Source organism: Strongylocentrotus purpuratus, unplaced genomic scaffold, assembly GCF_000002235.5.
Source record: "Strongylocentrotus purpuratus isolate Spur 01 unplaced genomic scaffold, Spur_5.0 spur5_scaffold_16, whole genome shotgun sequence".
NCBI classification, from domain to species: domain Eukaryota; kingdom Metazoa; phylum Echinodermata; class Echinoidea; order Camarodonta; family Strongylocentrotidae; genus Strongylocentrotus; species Strongylocentrotus purpuratus.
Window position 1 is genome coordinate 17,472,575 of NW_022145601.1, and position 17,909 is coordinate 17,490,483.

The following is a 17,909-nucleotide window of genomic DNA, read 5'->3' on the forward strand; positions in this document are numbered from 1 at the left end:
TAAGTATTAGGAGAGGAACATTTAAAAACTTGTTTTGATAAGACAGATTTAACCCGTTTAGGCCGTTTTCATGAAGGGTGGATAAAAAGAGCTTATAGACAAACTTTGCCTCACTGTACAGGTTCTGCAACTTGTGAATCTGCAGCTCTGTATTAACATTAAAAAACTTTGAGTAGTTTATTTTGGTATTCTGTAGTTACATAGAACTTTACATTATATAATAATAATAATAATATTTAGCTTTTATATAGCGCTTAATACAAATGTCTCTAAGCACTTTACAAATATACTATTACCCCGGTCATTGGATTCAATGCTTGCCCGCACACACTGTGTGCACAATCTATACTCCCTGGGGAGCATTCCAGCCAGGTGTTACATGACGCTCAAAAACTGTTTGACCAACAATGACTGTCGCATCCTACCGGTACCCATTTAACACCTGGATGGAGAGTAGCAAGAAAACATTTAACCAATTAATTATCAAAGATCAAGGTATTCAAATTGTATGCATAGTATGACAGATTATTTTGTTCTAGATGATATCAAATCACAGTTGCCTGACATAGCATCAGTCAGACCAATATATCCAAGCAGGAATATGTCCATCTTTGCTATCATACACTGTACACATGGATGGTCTCTTTAAAACACATAGGGTTGTTTGAAAAGATCATTGAATCTACAAACCTTGTTCCTGATAGGCCAATTCAGTTATTCATTTGATGAAACTGTTTTAAATCTGTACCCCTCATGTGCACCATCTCCTTTCCAAGCTTTTCCAAACTCTTGAAAGCTTCATGAATGCAAAAGTTCCTGGTCTTATTCTTACATTACTTTGAAGTCAACTTTGACAGAGGTTTATGCATAACACCCAAAGGCAGAAATAGTTTATGACATTGTGCATTTTTTTTTCTATCACACCAACTTTTTGAAGCTTTCAGCTGCTGCCTCATGTCCTACCCTCTGCTTTGAGTTATCTGCAAGTGCAGGTCCCCTGCAGAAGATGTCCTTTGGGGTTGTTCCGCCAGGAACCCTCCAGAATTCCCTGCCAGACTTGCCCAATCCTCCCTATAACCAAGGAGTCACTACATGTTGTAACTGATATATCATCCACAACAATAGCACAATCAAAAATAGAGGGAAACGTCTACGTCAAGATCGCAAAACTATGATAACACATTTCCCATGAGATCGCGCGATGTAGTATATTCCAGTCACAATTGCTGGATATCCATCATCGAGTGTTTCCAGGAGTGGAAATTGGTCTGCTAATATTAATGTTTTTATGGCTATCAGTACTGTCTTGTCTGTAACTTGAACGTGTGGTTATTTTGGAGGGGTTTCTCTGGTTTCGATTGCGTTTCCACGGTCGGTTTCCTGGACCACGGGAGGCTGGGTGCTGTGTCCACATTAGGCTTTTCACATCGTTTCAAAGCGTTATATAGACTGGTAGTCTACCTTTGAAGGTATTATGAAATGTGAATGACATGTTCAGACAACCAGAATTTTGGGACATGTACACCGTTTGTAATGAGAAGTACAGACAGTTTGGTGTGATTTTGAACACTGAAGTTCTTTCTAAAGGAAGATTGTGCAAGTCCTGCACAGTCCCATGGTATAGACTATCAGGAATAAACCCTTGTTTGGTTTGGGCCCTCAGATGCTAATGTTTGGATAACTGGGTATTTTAAAATCAACTGATTCTTGAACGTCGGTCATTGAAAGAGGCCAACTTGACCATTTTCGCTTCTCAGCTTTTCATCTTAAAAACTAACATTCTATACCGTAGTTCATCTTGAATTAGAAACATTACGCAAAAAATTAGACGGTCCTCTTCTAAGTTCTAAGAAAAAAATTTCTCTGTACATGATTGTCAAGATTCAGTTCTTATTGTTTGCTTCTTTTATATCTTGTACCTTAATATAAATTGGCCAAATACTTTGTTGGTGTAGAGTGGTTTATTGAAAATTGGAACCATCATACAGTTATGAGATGAAAAGCAAATGACTTGTTTGTTTTAGGAGATATTACTTTTCCAAATTGGCAATACCTGTGGTACGGCTGTGTGTGAACAGGTGTAAGACGAGACATGGTGATGTCACTTGGTCGTTATAAGGGTTTGTCTGATGTTTGTGGGTTGCTGCGTAGAGAGGAAGAGGTATACAGAGGAGGAAAGGAAACCAACTCTGATTGATGATGCATTGTGCTTCATTTATCGCTTGTTGAAAGATCTCATACCTGGTAACTTGGTTTAGAATGGGGTGTCTGGTTTGCAAGCGCTGTCTCTGATTGGATCATTGGACACTTCAACAAGAATATCTTTTAGCTTGATATAAATTTGGAAGACGCGATAGCTCAGCAGTAGAGCAGTGGTCTCGTAACTGGGAGGTCCCGGGTTTCGAAATCAAGTTGATGCACTTGTGCCCTTTGGTAATGCATTAATCCTCATTACCAAGTCCCTCAGAGAGGACTTAGAGCCGAAAGTCCCCTGGCTGCTTACTTACAAGTATACATATGCTTTCTTAGCAGTCAGGTAAAACATCAAACCATAAAGCGCATAGAGGCATAACATGGGGAAAAAACAGTATGGATTGTTGTGTTAGTCTGCAAGCCCAGAATTATCCTAGGCTTACTTCTGAAATCATATAATTATTTTGTATTTCTATGTTCTTCAACTGAAATAACAGCAATTATTGGTCAGCTGTTGCTAATATGCTCCAACCTAAGTCATAGGGGAGGGGGTTGGGTGCTACAGACTGTTTTAGGTATCTTTTTTTTTCTCAATGAAAAGTTCAGTTTCTATCTTGACTTCTTTTAATGATTTATTTCGTTGGGAAACTGACTTCATATGAGTACCAAATCCTTTTTTATTAGGCAATAAGTAGGCTACTTAGACCAACAAAATTCATACAAACTAATGAAAATATAATACATTTATCTCAAGTCATGATTCGCCCAGTGTGAGTTTTCATTTGATTCTTTGAAGAAATTAATTTTCTAGCCATTACCAGAACTATTACGGTAATGATTATTGAAAGTGGAACTCGACTAGATACTTCACAGGCCTTCTTTCCGCGAAGAGTGAGTAGCCGGAGCCTGGAGGGCAATGTCCAGTATAAAGGCTGCTGTTAATTAGGATAACCCCAATTGCTCATTATTGCTAATAGCTCTGAATGTTTCCTGGCCATTCAAGAACCATTAGACTCAAATCTGAAACAAAAGCATCGTAAGAGGCCGTTTGCACTGAACCACTTAAACGTTTCAGCATGTTTGTAAGAAACGATGATTAAGTCGTTCTCAAGATCTCAATGCAACTTGTGTTACAAACTTAACACATATTTCTCTGGGATGTCTGCAGAGTAAGAAGGTCTTATGGCAGTTTCTTGCAACAGCCCTACAAGTATGCTCTTTAATTTTTATCCGTTGAATGCTCAGTATAGATTTCAGAAGGCCCATGAGACCATAGGGACGGTCTTGTGGGCTGTTAGTTTAGTGGGCTGTCACGCTACCACAAACAACATTTCTTAGGCTTTTAGCTGGGCTGCTGATTTCATTGCTAATAACATTGAAGGATTTCCATCCTACGAGGCAACCATTTTCTACTCCCGAGTAAAGGGTTGCAAATAGAGATAAATGCCTCACCAAAGGACATTAGTGCCATACTTACTAGGGCTTAATCCCACGGCTTGATCCAACATACTTCCCATCTTATATGTACATACAGTTGCGTACTTGTATTCACAGATTTTGATCTGTTCATCTAGATACTGAGGCAGTGTAGACGGGCTCTCTTTGTCACTACCCTCGCAAGTCACAGTCCTCCCGAGTTGTGAGAATTCAGTCACCTTTCTGGTATCCCTAGAGTGACCGACTTCCATTAAACAAAGAATTAAAAATGGTGAGAAACAGGAATTGGGGTTTACTCCTGTACCCTATAGGGATCCCCTTAAATGCAGATAATTAGGCCTGTCCTCATCAGCTCGAGTTTGCCAAATAATCCGCTATTCTAACTGTTCCGATCAGCCTGCAGTTGCATTTAGCGGGATATTTAGTCGAGAAAATATCAACAAAAATCTTGATATTGTTTCCAAAATATCCCACTATTTAGGAAACAGTGGGCTAATATGCGGCCGTCCAAGCTAGTTTGTGGTGAGTATATCGGTCTGGTGAAGACGCAATTTTGAGCTTCAGGATGATATCCGAGTCTGAAAATAGCTGGTTATTTGGCAAACTCGAGCTGATGAAAACAGGCCTTTTGTCTACGGAATTGAAATTAACCTAGATTTCTCATCTGAAGGAGATATAGATGTTATCGATCCTAATGAGTTTGACATTGTTCACTTAATTGGATGAGAGTAAATTGACTGCTTTTGTCATGTTTGATGGTACGTAGAGTTTTGACTCACTCCCCAAAGGTTACTAGCTTGACTCTGTATAACGATCTTTGGTTTCCTCCAGTGGTGGCTCCTGAAGTTGTGGCTCTTTTTCTGATTGCACCAATGTTTAAAGATGAAGTTGAGTTCTGGTCATGCGATTGCATTGTGAAAGAAACGGTGTGGAATTGACTAAAAAGGTTGATCATCTAGCATATAAGAATTTGTGTGTATTGCAAGGTTCTAGAATCATCAAAATGATAAGAAATTTGGCCAAGTCTTGGTAAAGTTACAAACACTGTACACAGAAAGATGTATATGGGACTACACGAACACGTGGCGTAAAAATCCTACCCCCCGAGTTTTACGATGTTACTGAAATATTTCGAATATAAAGGCATTTGAAGAGCCATGTTTTTCAGGGAACATGTCTTATCTGATGATCTTCCACAATTGCATAATAAGAATTATTACGCTCACAAATTATTTTTCACCTCTTCCCAGAACTCAACCTTCTCTTTAAGCGACAATTACACTGTGGTTTTTATCTACCCCTGAGTGAATTGTAACCCTGGCCCATGACGCAAATCTCTAAAGAATACTTTAAAGTCTTATTGTAGGAAGTTTCCATTTTCCCTATGTCATAGTTGGCTCACGTATCAGACTTGTTGGAAATATAATTATTGGGTGTACAAGTCTCACATACAGAGAATTGGATGCCCCATCAAGAAATATTCCCAATCTCTTAGGATAAGGGAACTTTAGGATGATGAGCTTTCCTTGAGAAACGCGATGGCTCAGTGGTAGAGCAATGGTCTCATAACCGTGAGTGAGGTCCAAAACCAAGTCAATGCACCATGTGCCCTTTGGTAATTACGGTAGGCATTAATCCTCATTACCAAGTTCCTCAAAGAAGACTTAAAGCTGTAGGTCCCCTTGTTGCTTACTTACAAGCATGTACATGTACACATGCTTTCAAAGCAGTCAGGTAAAACAAACCATCATCAAAACCAAGTCAATCCTTATGCGGCAGTTGGTGGAGGGTGCAGTGCATTATATAAGACCTTTTATTTATAAAGGTGAAGTCCACTCTCTGCGCTTGATAACATAGGGTGCATTTATCGTGTCTTGCCACTAGATATGTACGTATCGAACCCCACTATCGAACCCCACTATACGAACGTGATTTGCGGGATGTCGCGTTTATCGTCTCTTCACGATTCAAAATCAAAATAAAGGCCTTGTCTCTGCGCAGCTGCTTTGCGCCTCAGATCTGATATTGGGTGAATATCCGAATGATGTTGAGTATCCCATAGAACCCAATTGCTTGATATGTGTCTTTAAGGTATGTTCATGACGTTCCCAAAATAAGAACTTGTCATCCCAAGAGGTAACATCCGTTGCCAGAATGATGTGGTTAACCACCAAATTATTGGCATAAGAAGGCAAGGCAGTGAATGTTTTACATTATTAGTTGAGTGCCAAAAGGGCCTTTAGTCTACAGGTGTAAAAGTATGAGTGTTCAGTCATTAACGCCCTTCTGGCTCAGACGATGTGACTTGGTATACTAGATGTGTCATTCATTGCCGAGCTCTCCCACTCGGTATCAATTACAATTAGAATGAAGGTGGTGATAAGGCTCTCTAATAATGCCAGGTAAGAAATTTCATTCAATCTGCGCCTTATCTCAAGGTTGAAAATGAAGCAAACTCAGATTTAGGCATTCACACTACCACCTTATCTCGGAAAAAACATAGAAATATTGGATCTTTAATGTCAAGTAATAGCAACTTCTGTGCAAATATATTAGGAATTATTATATAGTACAGACGTAGTGACTTTTTTCAAACCTGAATTTCCTTAAAGGCATTGCTTAAAGGTAATACAAAGTTTTGGCACGGGGTCATGAATTTGGTTTAAGTGAACATATTGGAAGCATATATGATCCTACAATATTCAGTGATCGTTGTCACGGTTGAAATCAGTCTAAAGTTATGAAATTGTAAATAATGAACTCTTTATGTTTTATAACTCCCTCTCAAAGTCAAGATTTTTTTATTAAGCTATGAAACAATGTTTCTTGACTAAAATCGACCGATTAGCTATTTCCGTTTGAAAATTATATATCACAACTACATATTCTGAGATTTTCATGGTCGCAGCTACCATTGTACGGCCGTAGGCGCTATTTAATATTTGTTTTTAATTTACCGGGAGCACCTGTAAACTTTTATATTCAATTTTTCTCGAAAGCAGAAGTGTTTTAGGGGCTAAATTTTTAGTGCTTATAATACATCCACAGAGGCATCCAAATATATTAAAATTGTAAAGAATCACTATCCACCCAATTTTTAAAATTTCCTAAAACTTTGTATTACCTTTAACAATGTTTCCAGTTTTACAAATCTGAGATGCATGGCCCTACGTGTTATCAGTGTCTGTGGTATGGTGTAATATTGCAGCCCTACAAAAATTGTGCTTCAAAATGATCATGAACAGCCTCAAAAAAGTAAAAATCTTTGAGTGACCGGTTTCACCATAATCATTTTCCTTAATAGACTGTAGTGTTATAAACACCAGTGGGAAAATGTTTTTTGACATTTCGATTTCCAATCATAAATATCTTGATAATCAGACAGGCTTATCGGCATGTGAAAGTAATGGGAATCCTGACTGACCTAACGGTTTATAATTATGATTGCAGCATGAGCTAAATCCAGAATTTTGTTTAGAATCTGAGGCAAAGATACCTAATCCCTTTAAGGTTATCAGTGAAAAGAAAAGGGGTCCACTACAAGAAAAAACATCGACTAGTCCCCCCAAAAGGGGGAAAAGGTGTCTGGACCCCTAGACCCACCCTTCCCCCTTCCTGGACCTGCACCTATAGATACTGATGAATAAGGCATCACAGAGGGGCCCTAGCTTTATGTTTTATGATCTTAAAGTGTTGACCTTTTAGTTCTCAGATCACCTTTCTTATCCACTTACTATTAAACTTGATGGAATATTATTTTTCTTCTTCTAATACCTCTTGTTCATTCCAAGGTTTCAATGGTTTAATTCATTCAATAATTTGTAATCTTTTTTGTAATCCAGATTTTTAGGATTCTGTAAGTTTTCATTTCATTATTTTTATGGATTCTTCTTGTTGTAAGCGCTTTGGGCTGCTCTGGGAAAAGCTCAGTATATAAATAATAATAGTAATAATAATAATGATAATAATAATAATAATGATAATAATAATAATAATGATGATGATAAGATATTCTGGCCATTTTCTTTAAAAGTTCTGAAAAACTGCAATCTAAAACTTGTGGGAACAGGACCTAATGTTTACATCAACATTGCCTAATCACTCTTTCATGTTCGGCGCTCAGGGCCACGCGGCTATACTGCCAACAATCCGGTTCTTGGCCCTCTTGTATGCCGTCAAAATCAATGCAATCGGAGCATATCAGAGTAGAGACGTAAAAGGTCTCAAGAGACTGTGTTTGGAAGAATGATTGATGCATGGTGCTAGAGGGGCCTTAAAGTGGGCTCTGAATCATCGTCCTCTCTCTACTCACAATCTAAGAACAGATTTTAGACTGTAGGACATCATAGTAGGTCCAAGAGAAGATTTAGGGAAGAACCTTAATGATTGTGAAATATTTTCTTGACTAAATTTTCAGATGTTCACTTCAAGATTCCTGCACCTTATTTTGAAACTTGATAGTTGGTGTATACATACATGTCTAGCGCCATATACATGCACAGTGCATCTAAGCACTTTAACAGATCTATATGTTCATACCTGGTCATCAGATTCAGCCTTGCACACACACACACACCGACAATACATATGCACATTCTCCACTCCCTTTTAATAGAGCATACCAGCAAGCCACCTTCGCATCCTACCAGGGACCAATTAAATACTTGCGTGGAGAGAAGCAATGAATACAAAATGTCTCACTTGTTTAGATCGATGTAGGGAAGTCCAAATCAGTTTGTCCCATGCATTACCACCATGCATCAAAGAATTGACATTTGAGTGTACCTATTGAATTTTTATCTTCAGAGTGCATGTAGCTTGGACTGGACCACTTAACTCTAAAAGTAATACTTTCAAGTTTGATGCTTGTGTTTAACGGTCAATTTTTCCACAATAACTCATAACGTGTGGTGCACAAAATGACCAATTATGTTGATAGTATAGTGGTCAATTGTTTTATTTTCCCCTGTGAATGATAAAATCTGAAATCAAAATAAAAATGGTTCCAAGTACTACTTGTAGTAGCCTTTGATATCAAATTGATGAATGATTGATCGACACAAAGTTGGACTTGCAGTGGTCCTTGACAGATCAAATCTGAAATATAACGGTTTCAAGAAAATGACAAAATAGAGTCTGATTTTTTATTCACAAATGATTGAAAGGACACAAACAGAATAATCAAACATCTGGGACTTGTAAAATTCATTCCTCCCCTGATCCTATATTTTCAACGCTCGTAACTTTGTATTATTGGTCCGATCTATTTCAAACTTTCACCATTCTGCTTCCTCTTATTTTTCATACAAAAAAAAAGAACTTGTAGGATCACCAAATCCCTAGGACTTTTGGTAGTCATTTTTCCTCTTGAATGACAAGTTTTGAATCACAATGAATAACTTTCAAGTAGGAGCCACTGATATCTGTTTGATAAATGATTAAGAGCCGCTTGGGGGATATTTGGAGGTTGAATCATAAACTATAGCAATAAAAATTAGTACTCTTTGGCTTGTACTATTGTTCTTTGGGATATGTGTCAAAAGTATATTGGGAATTGGAGTGGTTTCGGCTACATGTATATTTAGCTTTGTACATAAAACTATAAAAGGGAGTAACAAATAGGGCAATTCAGTGAAGGTCAATTTGGGGAACAGATTTATTATTGTGAAAAGAATAGGAAGTTTGAATTAAAAGATCATCATAACAAGCAAAATTAACAATAGCTTGAAGGAATAAAAGGTCAAAGCCTTTTTTCTTTAAAATGAGTGTAAATGAACTTTGTAAAGCCTTTAATAGATTTAAATTTCATTTTGTTTTTCTTCAATTTTATCAGTGTTAAATATAGATGTGTACGATTATAGAATAATTTCATAGTGTGAGATAACCTAGTAATTTCCCTGAACAGTTTAGAACAGAGGACCCCCCCCCCCCCACAACAACAACAACAACAAAATCAATACAGAATAGGTGGGGGCTGGGGGGGAACCCGGCTGGAAATGTTCAAAGGTTTTCTGGAGTTATTTACATGTACTTTGAATCATATTGAGAAGATTTCATCATAGGGCCTTCATGTATACATGCACAATTATATACTATTTGAGTCTCCAATTCTCCCAGTCTAGCGTAGTAAATTCATATATCTTTGGGAATACATGTATTATCTTCCCTCATATGAGTGGTCAATGATGTACATGTACAAGCGTTCTCGATGAGGCTGCATTCCCGTCAGAGCTTAAGAACGTCACTGTGGACGTTATCTTTCTTGATCCAGACGGTTATTGATGTAGAACCATGGCCTGGGAGTCGTTCTGCCATGACTCATATCATAACAAGCGTCTCTCAGAGAAGGGCTCTGATAGCATGTCGTGGGGGGGGGGGTGTTTCACAAAGACTAAGATCAACTTAAGTTGGACTTGAACTGTGGCAGGCGATTTGTGCCCTTAAAAAGTCTTGAACCAGATATAAAATTAGAGGAAAAATCTTAGAAATAATGATCTTCAGATAATGTTTTTTCCTTCAATAATAAAGTGTAAAAAATGTGAATTCTGTAGATTTGTGACGTCCCTTGAGAGACCAATGGTAAGAGCAACCAGTGGCATGAATGACCTGCCATAGTTCAAGTCCAACTGAAGTCGATCTTAGTCCCTTGAGAGACCAATGGTAAAAGAGCAACCAGTGGCATGAATGGCCTGCCATAGGTCAAGTCCAACTTAAGTTGATCTTAGTCTTTGTGAGACACCCCTGAGGAACGTTATGAAGAAGGATACGACCTACATGTCGATGTGGAGGGGCTCCTTGTAATACATCCATACTGTACACAAGGTATGAAGATGACATTGTGATTTTGAGGGCGTCTCAGCTCTAGAAAGGGTCTGGTACACTTTGGCCCACCAAAAAAGAAATCATGCTGTCACCTCAATTTCAAATTGTCTAAAGAGGCCCAGGGCCCTGTTTCATAAAATGTGAAATCAATAACAAATGCTAAATTTCTCTGACAAATTTGCTGTCAGCCAATCAAATGGCACAATTTCAGTAGCTTAATAACAGTAATTGTAAACTGTTATTGGTAACAAGTTTTATGGAACAGGGCAGGCCCAGGTCTCATGGGCTGTAGTTGAAGTGCTAGAAAGCGGTAGAAAAATTTTGCCTACATAAAATTTGTATGTAGGCAAACAATTTCTACTTCCTTTTATGTATTCTTATCGAGTTACTTTTTAATAAATTTTTTTAGGGGGTGTTTATTGAAGTTTTAAAGTTATAAGGCAACATGATTAATAATCCAAGAGAATAGTTTAATCATTTTGATTTTTAATTATTATTATCAAAGTTATTTTTACATACGAATTGTCAGGTCAACCCTGAAGAATCAAGTTTTGATATGTAATGTTTAAAGAGACCTTGAAGAAAGAATAAAGTTAGTTTGTGATATTGATCAAGGCATCAAAGATAGTGAGATGATAAAAATCAGATGAGAATTTTAAAATCAGTATCGTGGTGTTTTTAGCTCTGTGAAATCTTTCTTGATACTTGAGCTTGAGCAGATAGACATCAGTTCAACTCCCATAGAGACTCCATGTGTATCCCAGGACTTACAGCCCACACAAATCTCCATGTCTGGGACTGATGTGCAATATCTCGGGGACTTTCGTGTGGGTGTCTCCTGTATTATCTGATTTTCCCGTATTATCCGATATTCCCCCTGCAAAGTGTGCGTCTGATTACTAAACCTACAGATTAGTTAATTTTCGATAATGCCATCACCAGTAGCAGCAAGGGAACTTCAACGTTTGATCTTGTTAGTCCAGATTTAGCCTTTTTAATTTATTTTGGTGAATGGCAAATCGTGACTTACGTGTATGTCTGGCACGAATGTTGCTGCTGCTCAATTGCAACATATATGTAATCAGAATATGAACAAATAGAGGTGTATCACATCTTTTATTTTGAAGAGAGAACGAGGGAGTGGTGGAAGGGGAGAGAATGGGTAGGAGGGGAGTATAACGGAAGGAGTGAATTGAGGGGAAATGGAGAAAGAAAATATGTAATACAGGGAGAGGGGGATAAGTAAATCTAACGCTCTTGATAGGTGTACAATGAGAGGTTTTTTTTTTGTTTATCCTTAAAGGGATCGTTTAACAATGTTAAATCTGAGATGCACTGCCCTACGTGTTATCAGTGTCTGCCCTACAAAAAATTGTGCTTCAAAATAATCATGATGTGCCTCAGAAAAGTAAAAATCTTTGAGTGACCGGTTTTACCATACTCATTTTCCCCAATAGACTGTAGTGTTATTAAAAAAACGTTAGGAAAACGAAAAATGAAATTTCGATTTCCAATGATAAATATCTTAATTATCAGACAGGCGATCGACTTGTAAAAGTCATGGGATTCCTGACTGAGTGTTATTAAAAAAACGTTAGGAAAACGAAAAATGAAATTTCGATTTCCAATGATAAATATCTTAATTATCAGACAGGCGATCGACTTGTAAAAGTCATGGGATTCCTGACTGACCTAAAGGTTTATAATTATGTTTGCAGCATCAGCTAAATCCAGGATTTTGTTTCAGAATCTGAGGCAATGTTACTGAGTCGCTTTGATAGATATTAATCAAGACAAGGCACAAATTACTCAGAGAGGGTTAGTTCAAATATCACATGAACTTCTCCATGTACGGTGAAAAGTCATGAAAAATCAGATGTAACCGCCCGCTTCTATTCCCAATTTGGCATTTCACATCATGATGCATCGATCAGTGGAAGTCTGTAAAACTGGATGGCACAAAAATTTCTCTGCACGTTCCATGTCTAATTAAAGGATTAAGCTTTGTTAATCTGCTTGATGTAGCGATACAAGGCAAATGGATTGAAATGATTTGCTCACACTTTTCATTGACTGGTGATGGTATGTGTCACTCTGCTAGGTTGGAAATGTTAGTGGAACATGATTAACCCCTATGTTTCTACGAATCCAAAATCTAATGCTCTAATGCGAATTTGGGTAAGTGCTCCAGACTAGATTCACAATAAAAATAAGTTTTAGTTGATGACTTTCTGAATGATCAGCCTGGGTTACTTAATTCCAGGACCATACCCACAAATTTGTTTTGACATTTTTTCATATATTTTTTGAAATATATGTAAAAGCAATTTGTCTCAGATTACTTTGTCTTTAAATCTCGATTTCGCTAAAGTGATGTGGCACATTTTATTGCAAAGAGACAATTTGAGAGAACAGTTGAAGGGACAGTATAAATAATAAAAAGGGAAGGCATATCACTTTGGAATCTGAGAGGTACAATTTTAGTGCAAGAACTGAGAAAGCACCCAAGTAAAACCACAACAATTTAAAGGTAATACAAAGTTTTGGTATGGGGTCATGAATTTGGTTTAAATGAACATATTGGAAGCATATGCGATCCTACAATATTCAGTGATGGTTGGTGTGGTTGAAATCGAGTGTAAAGTGATGAAATTATCATGAAATTGTAATAATAAACTGTTTATGTTGTATAGCTCCCTCTCAAGGTCAATATATTAATTTAGCTATAAACCGATGTTTCTTGACTAAAATCGACAGATTGGCTATTCCCGTTCGGAAATTATATATCACAACTACATATTCTAAGATTTTCATGGTCGCAGCTTCCATTATATGGCCGTAGGCGCTAATTGAAATTAATCAAAATTTACCGGTGTATTCAATTTATCTCGAAAGCAGAATTGTTTTAGGGGCTAAATTTTCTAGTGCTTATAATACATCTACAGGGGCATCCAAATATATCAAAATTGTACAGAATCAATATCCAGCCAATTTTCAAAATTTCCCAAAACTTTGTATTACCTTTAACATTCTGAAATTTCCCTCGTCTAGAGACCTTGTCTTTCTGTATCTATGACAAGTATCAAGTTTGTATTAATGGAATAGCTAATCAATTAAGCTGTTGTATCCCATCAAAACATATCCTCTTGTTACAAGCTCAGTGATAGGATGAATTAAAAGATTAATTGAATAGAGGAGAATTGGTATATTCCCTTAACACATAATACCAGGCCTGTCTAGACGAGACAGAGAAATTTATTGCCAAGTCATTTTAGGAGCATTCATAGATGAAAGCATTTGGCCTAAATTATCAAGCAAAATCTTTTAGAGAGAAACCCTGGGGAAAGTGAATTGTCTTAAAGCTCCACTATACTACTTATAGCTCCTTGCGCCCTCTATATAGCAAACAATGCCTAAGCGGTGCCTGTTGGTCCCCCATGATCCTCTTTTTCTTATGTTAATTGAGAGCTGATTTGATGAGATAACCACCTGTCAGTGAACTTGTAGGGAGGTCTAATCCCTCCTGGCCAAACTAGTGCAGACGGGCTTCAAAAGAAGGAGAGAACGTGACGTTTATTCTCACCATAACTTTTGTCTGAAAATTGTTGAAACATTGATTTGTGATTATTGATGTGCATTTTATGTCTCAACTGAAGCTTTGTGTTTGTGAATCACCTCCTAATCTGAGCACCGTCTATGTCTCCCTTGCAGTAATAAGATCATAATCGGAAGAACTTGCATTTTTTTGTTAACAGAAGAAATCTGGAGGATAATGAATCTTGAAGTAGGAACAAATCCCCCAATTTCCCGGGTGCCTGAACTTAGCACCTGAACTTGGCACCTTAGAGACCTTTAAATCCAAACTGAAATCTCATCTCTTTGAACAATACCTCTACTTGGCACTATGACACTCATCCAATCTCTCTTCTGCTTTCTATTTTTCTTGTGCGCCTCGGAATAGAATTGTCTAGATAGACGGCGCTATATAAATGCCTATTATTATTATTAACATCATGATGACTATCGTCTACTGCCTATCATTTCTCTTCAAATATATGTTTCTGAGGAAGCTTGAAATGTTATTATTCATCCCGAGACGACAATTGCGTTGACTGATAATTGACATGTCACTGGGCTGGTTCAAATTTTTGAACATTTTAAAATGGCAGACAAATGCCACTGTCAAAAGGAGGATACATTGCGAGTATGAAACAGGATATATGTCTAAAGGGATTTCGGGAGAGGTGCTTGTTTTTCCCCTGAAAATATTGCTAATTCTGTTGTTTTTCTGGTACATCTGTCTTTATATTTTCTGTCTTCAAATAATTCAAACCAAGAATAATCAGTTAAATTGGTAACAAAAATATTTACAAAATGTTTATGAGGGAAAGAAAAAGAGGCAGAGGGTGAAGAAGGAGGAGAAGGAGAAGATGAGAGGAAGGGGAAGAGGAGGAGGAGGAAGAGAAGGAGGAAAGGAAGAAAGAGGAATAGGAGGGAAGAGGAGGGGGAGAAAGGGAAGGGAGAAGAAGAAGAAGGTGAAGGAGGAAGAAGAGGTGGGGGAGGAGGGAGAGAAAGGGGGAAAGGAAGGAGGAGGAAAGGGAAGAGGAGGGAGAGAAAGAGAAGGGAGAAGAAGAAGAAGAAGGAGGAGGAAGAGGTTGGGGAGGAGGGAGAGACAGGGGGAAAGGAAGGAGGAGGAAAGGGAAGCGGAGGGAGAGAAAGAGAAGGGAGAAGAAGAAGAAGGAGGAGGAAGAGGTGGAGGAGGAGGGAGAGAAGGATGATTTAGGAAGGAGGAGGAAAGGGGAAGAGGAGGGGGAGAAAGGGAAGGGAGAAGAAGGAGGAAGAGATGGGGGAGGAGGGAGAGACAGGGGGAAAGGAAGGAGGAGGAAAGGGAAGCGGAGGGAGAGAAAGAGAAGGGAGAAGAAGAAGAAGGAGGAGGAAGAGGTGGGGGAGGAGGGAGAGAAAGGGGGAAAGGAAGGAGGAGGAAAGGGAAGAGGAGGGAGAGAAGGGAGAAGAAGAAGAAGAAGAAGAAGGAGGAGGAAGAGGTGGAGGAGGAGGGAGAGAAGGATGATTTAGGAAGGAGGAGGAAAGGGGAAGAGGAGGGAGGAAAAGAGAAGGGAGAAGAAGAAGGTGAAGGAGGAGGAAGAGGTGGGGGAGGAGGGAAAAGAGAAGGATGAAAGGAAGGAGGAGGAGGAGGAGGAAAGCAGATGTGAATGGGAGCAGAATTAAAACATCACTTTTGAAGAGAGAGGAAGAATGAGAGTTCATAGTATCATTGATTCATTCATGACTAGACTAATTCATTTACTTTTTATCAGTCAGCAGTCCCAGATGAAGTCATTTAGGTCAATCATGTTTTTCCACATCTAACCGTTTTTGCAATGTCAGAAATGTATGCTAATATTCACTGACAATTCTTACATTTGTACGTCAAGTAAATAAGCCATTCACAATTGCAATTTTCTCTCCTATTCCCAACTTCCGATTTCAATTTAGGGGCCCATGATTTTCATATAAATGTCCTCAATTTCCGGGATCAAAATAAGAATTAAGTTTTGTGTCCAGACAGAGAGCAGACAAAGAAATATAAAATCATATTGTTTCAGCGAAAATAGGCTTCACCTGTCATCTATGACAAGTCACTTTCCCGCAGACAGGTAGACTACCGTACCTGATAATATGTACTTCTCCCTCTTGTCTCTCTCTCTCTCTCTCTCTCTCTCTCTCTCTCTCTCTTTCTCTCTATCTGTGTTTTTCCCTTCTCCCTGTACCCTTTGCTGATTTTTGTTTCATATTTAATTTAATTTTCTCTTGATCATCAATCCCTTTTCTTTTCTCACTGTTTTCTTTATTAATCCCTATCGATTCTCCTGTTTGTCCCTCCCTCATTTCTGTCAGGTTTCTTGCTCTCTCGCTCTCTCTCTCTTCATTGCTGTGCTTCAACTGAGAAAGTATATTAGTTGTGTGTCTTGAATGTTCAATAAGGTTATTCTTATCTGCTGTAATCTCAAAATGATAGTCGTTTGCCAGACTCGACTACTCTGTTCAGGTAAAAATGGGTACATGGCAGGAATAATTCCTCAATACGCAAGAGCGCCATAATAGCTTTGATGCTCAACCCGGGTAATAATTGTGGAGAGCCAGGTATGTCAAGTCGTGACAGACATGAGTGCTAAACAAGAGGCCACTATTCTTATTTTTGTTTTGTCATTTTATCAATGGTGGCATGTCAAATCTGACAGACATGAGTGCTATGTAAGCCACTACTAGTTCTTATCATTCTCAAGTTGAATATTTTCAACTTTTCAGCAAGTGAAGCTGCCATAATGACAATTGATCAAACATTATACAGTAGGCTTGCGGTTGCACTATGTGACTGAGAGAGGGGGAGGATTGGGGAGACCTGGAAAGGACTCTTGGTAATCTTTCTTTCTCTCACATGGTGCATCCGCAGGCATACTGTATAATGTATATCTACATCACCATGCAAGCGGGTACTTATAAGCAGCATCTAATCAAACATTGTTTTCTCTTCTTCTTATCTCTTTTTGTATCCAGGGAGGAGGGGCTCGCTTCATCCGGTACAACTGCAGCGTGGTCGGCCTACCCGTCGGCTACTCCATCATGCACCCCGGGCGCCTGACCCACTACCACGAGGGGCTACCCACCACCAACGGCACAAGATACATTATGGTCTCGTTCATCGACCCCTAGATCTAGACCAGCCAAATCATGCCTAAGTTATTACAAAGGATGGTCTATAGATTACCGAAGCTGTGACGTCGTAAAAAAATCAATTTTTAGATTTTTTTTTTTTTTTTTTCTTTCTTTCATTTTCCGAAAGAGCATCAAAAATAATGTCCAAATGCCAAAAACAAATTGAATATGTTAAGTATTGGCTGAGATATGACCATCTGAATAAATACATTTCCTATAGGAACTCAGTGCTATTTTGCTCTGGTTCATAACTTTACGAAACCATAATGAAGAAAAAAGTTGAGAAATTCTAAAAATAGATTGTTATGATGTCACAGCTTCGTCACTCTATTGCCAATTCGTCCGGTATCCAGCTCGTCTGATATTATTTTGCCATGTCTAATCATACTGCTATTGTCCTGCTATCTAGCTGGTATGATATCATTTTACCGACACCCAATAAGCTAGTTTCTGTTCAGTCTGATAATTCTGGGCCCTGTTTTATAAAACTTGTCATCAATAAAAAGATACGATAATTGTTATAAACTACTGAAATCCCTACATTTGATTGGCTTTGAGCAGATTTGTGATAGATCTGTGGCAGTTGTTATCGATAAAAAAAAATTTGAAATGGGGCCCTGATCATCAACTTGTCCAATTTCCATGTAGTCTAATGATCATTTGGTCTAATGACCAATTGGGCTTCATTCAGTATTAAACTTTGTAGGTCTTATATTCAGGTCCTGCTACAAACCGCCCTTTAG

The 17,909-nt window shown here is 38.3% G+C and overlaps 1 protein-coding gene across 1 annotated transcript in view; it reads left to right on the forward strand.

Annotated features, from left to right (window-relative positions):
* The window catches only part of LOC576306 (procollagen-lysine,2-oxoglutarate 5-dioxygenase 1), a 49,090-nt gene extending 31,832 nt beyond the window's left edge, over positions 1–17,258 (forward strand). The window contains exon 19 of the mRNA XM_030986945.1: positions 17,008–17,258. Coding sequence (XP_030842805.1) covers positions 17,008–17,163 — 156 coding nt within the window. The 3' untranslated portion in view covers positions 17,164–17,258. The remainder of the gene's footprint in view (positions 1–17,007) is intronic.
* The last annotated feature ends 651 nt before the right edge of the window (positions 17,259–17,909 follow it).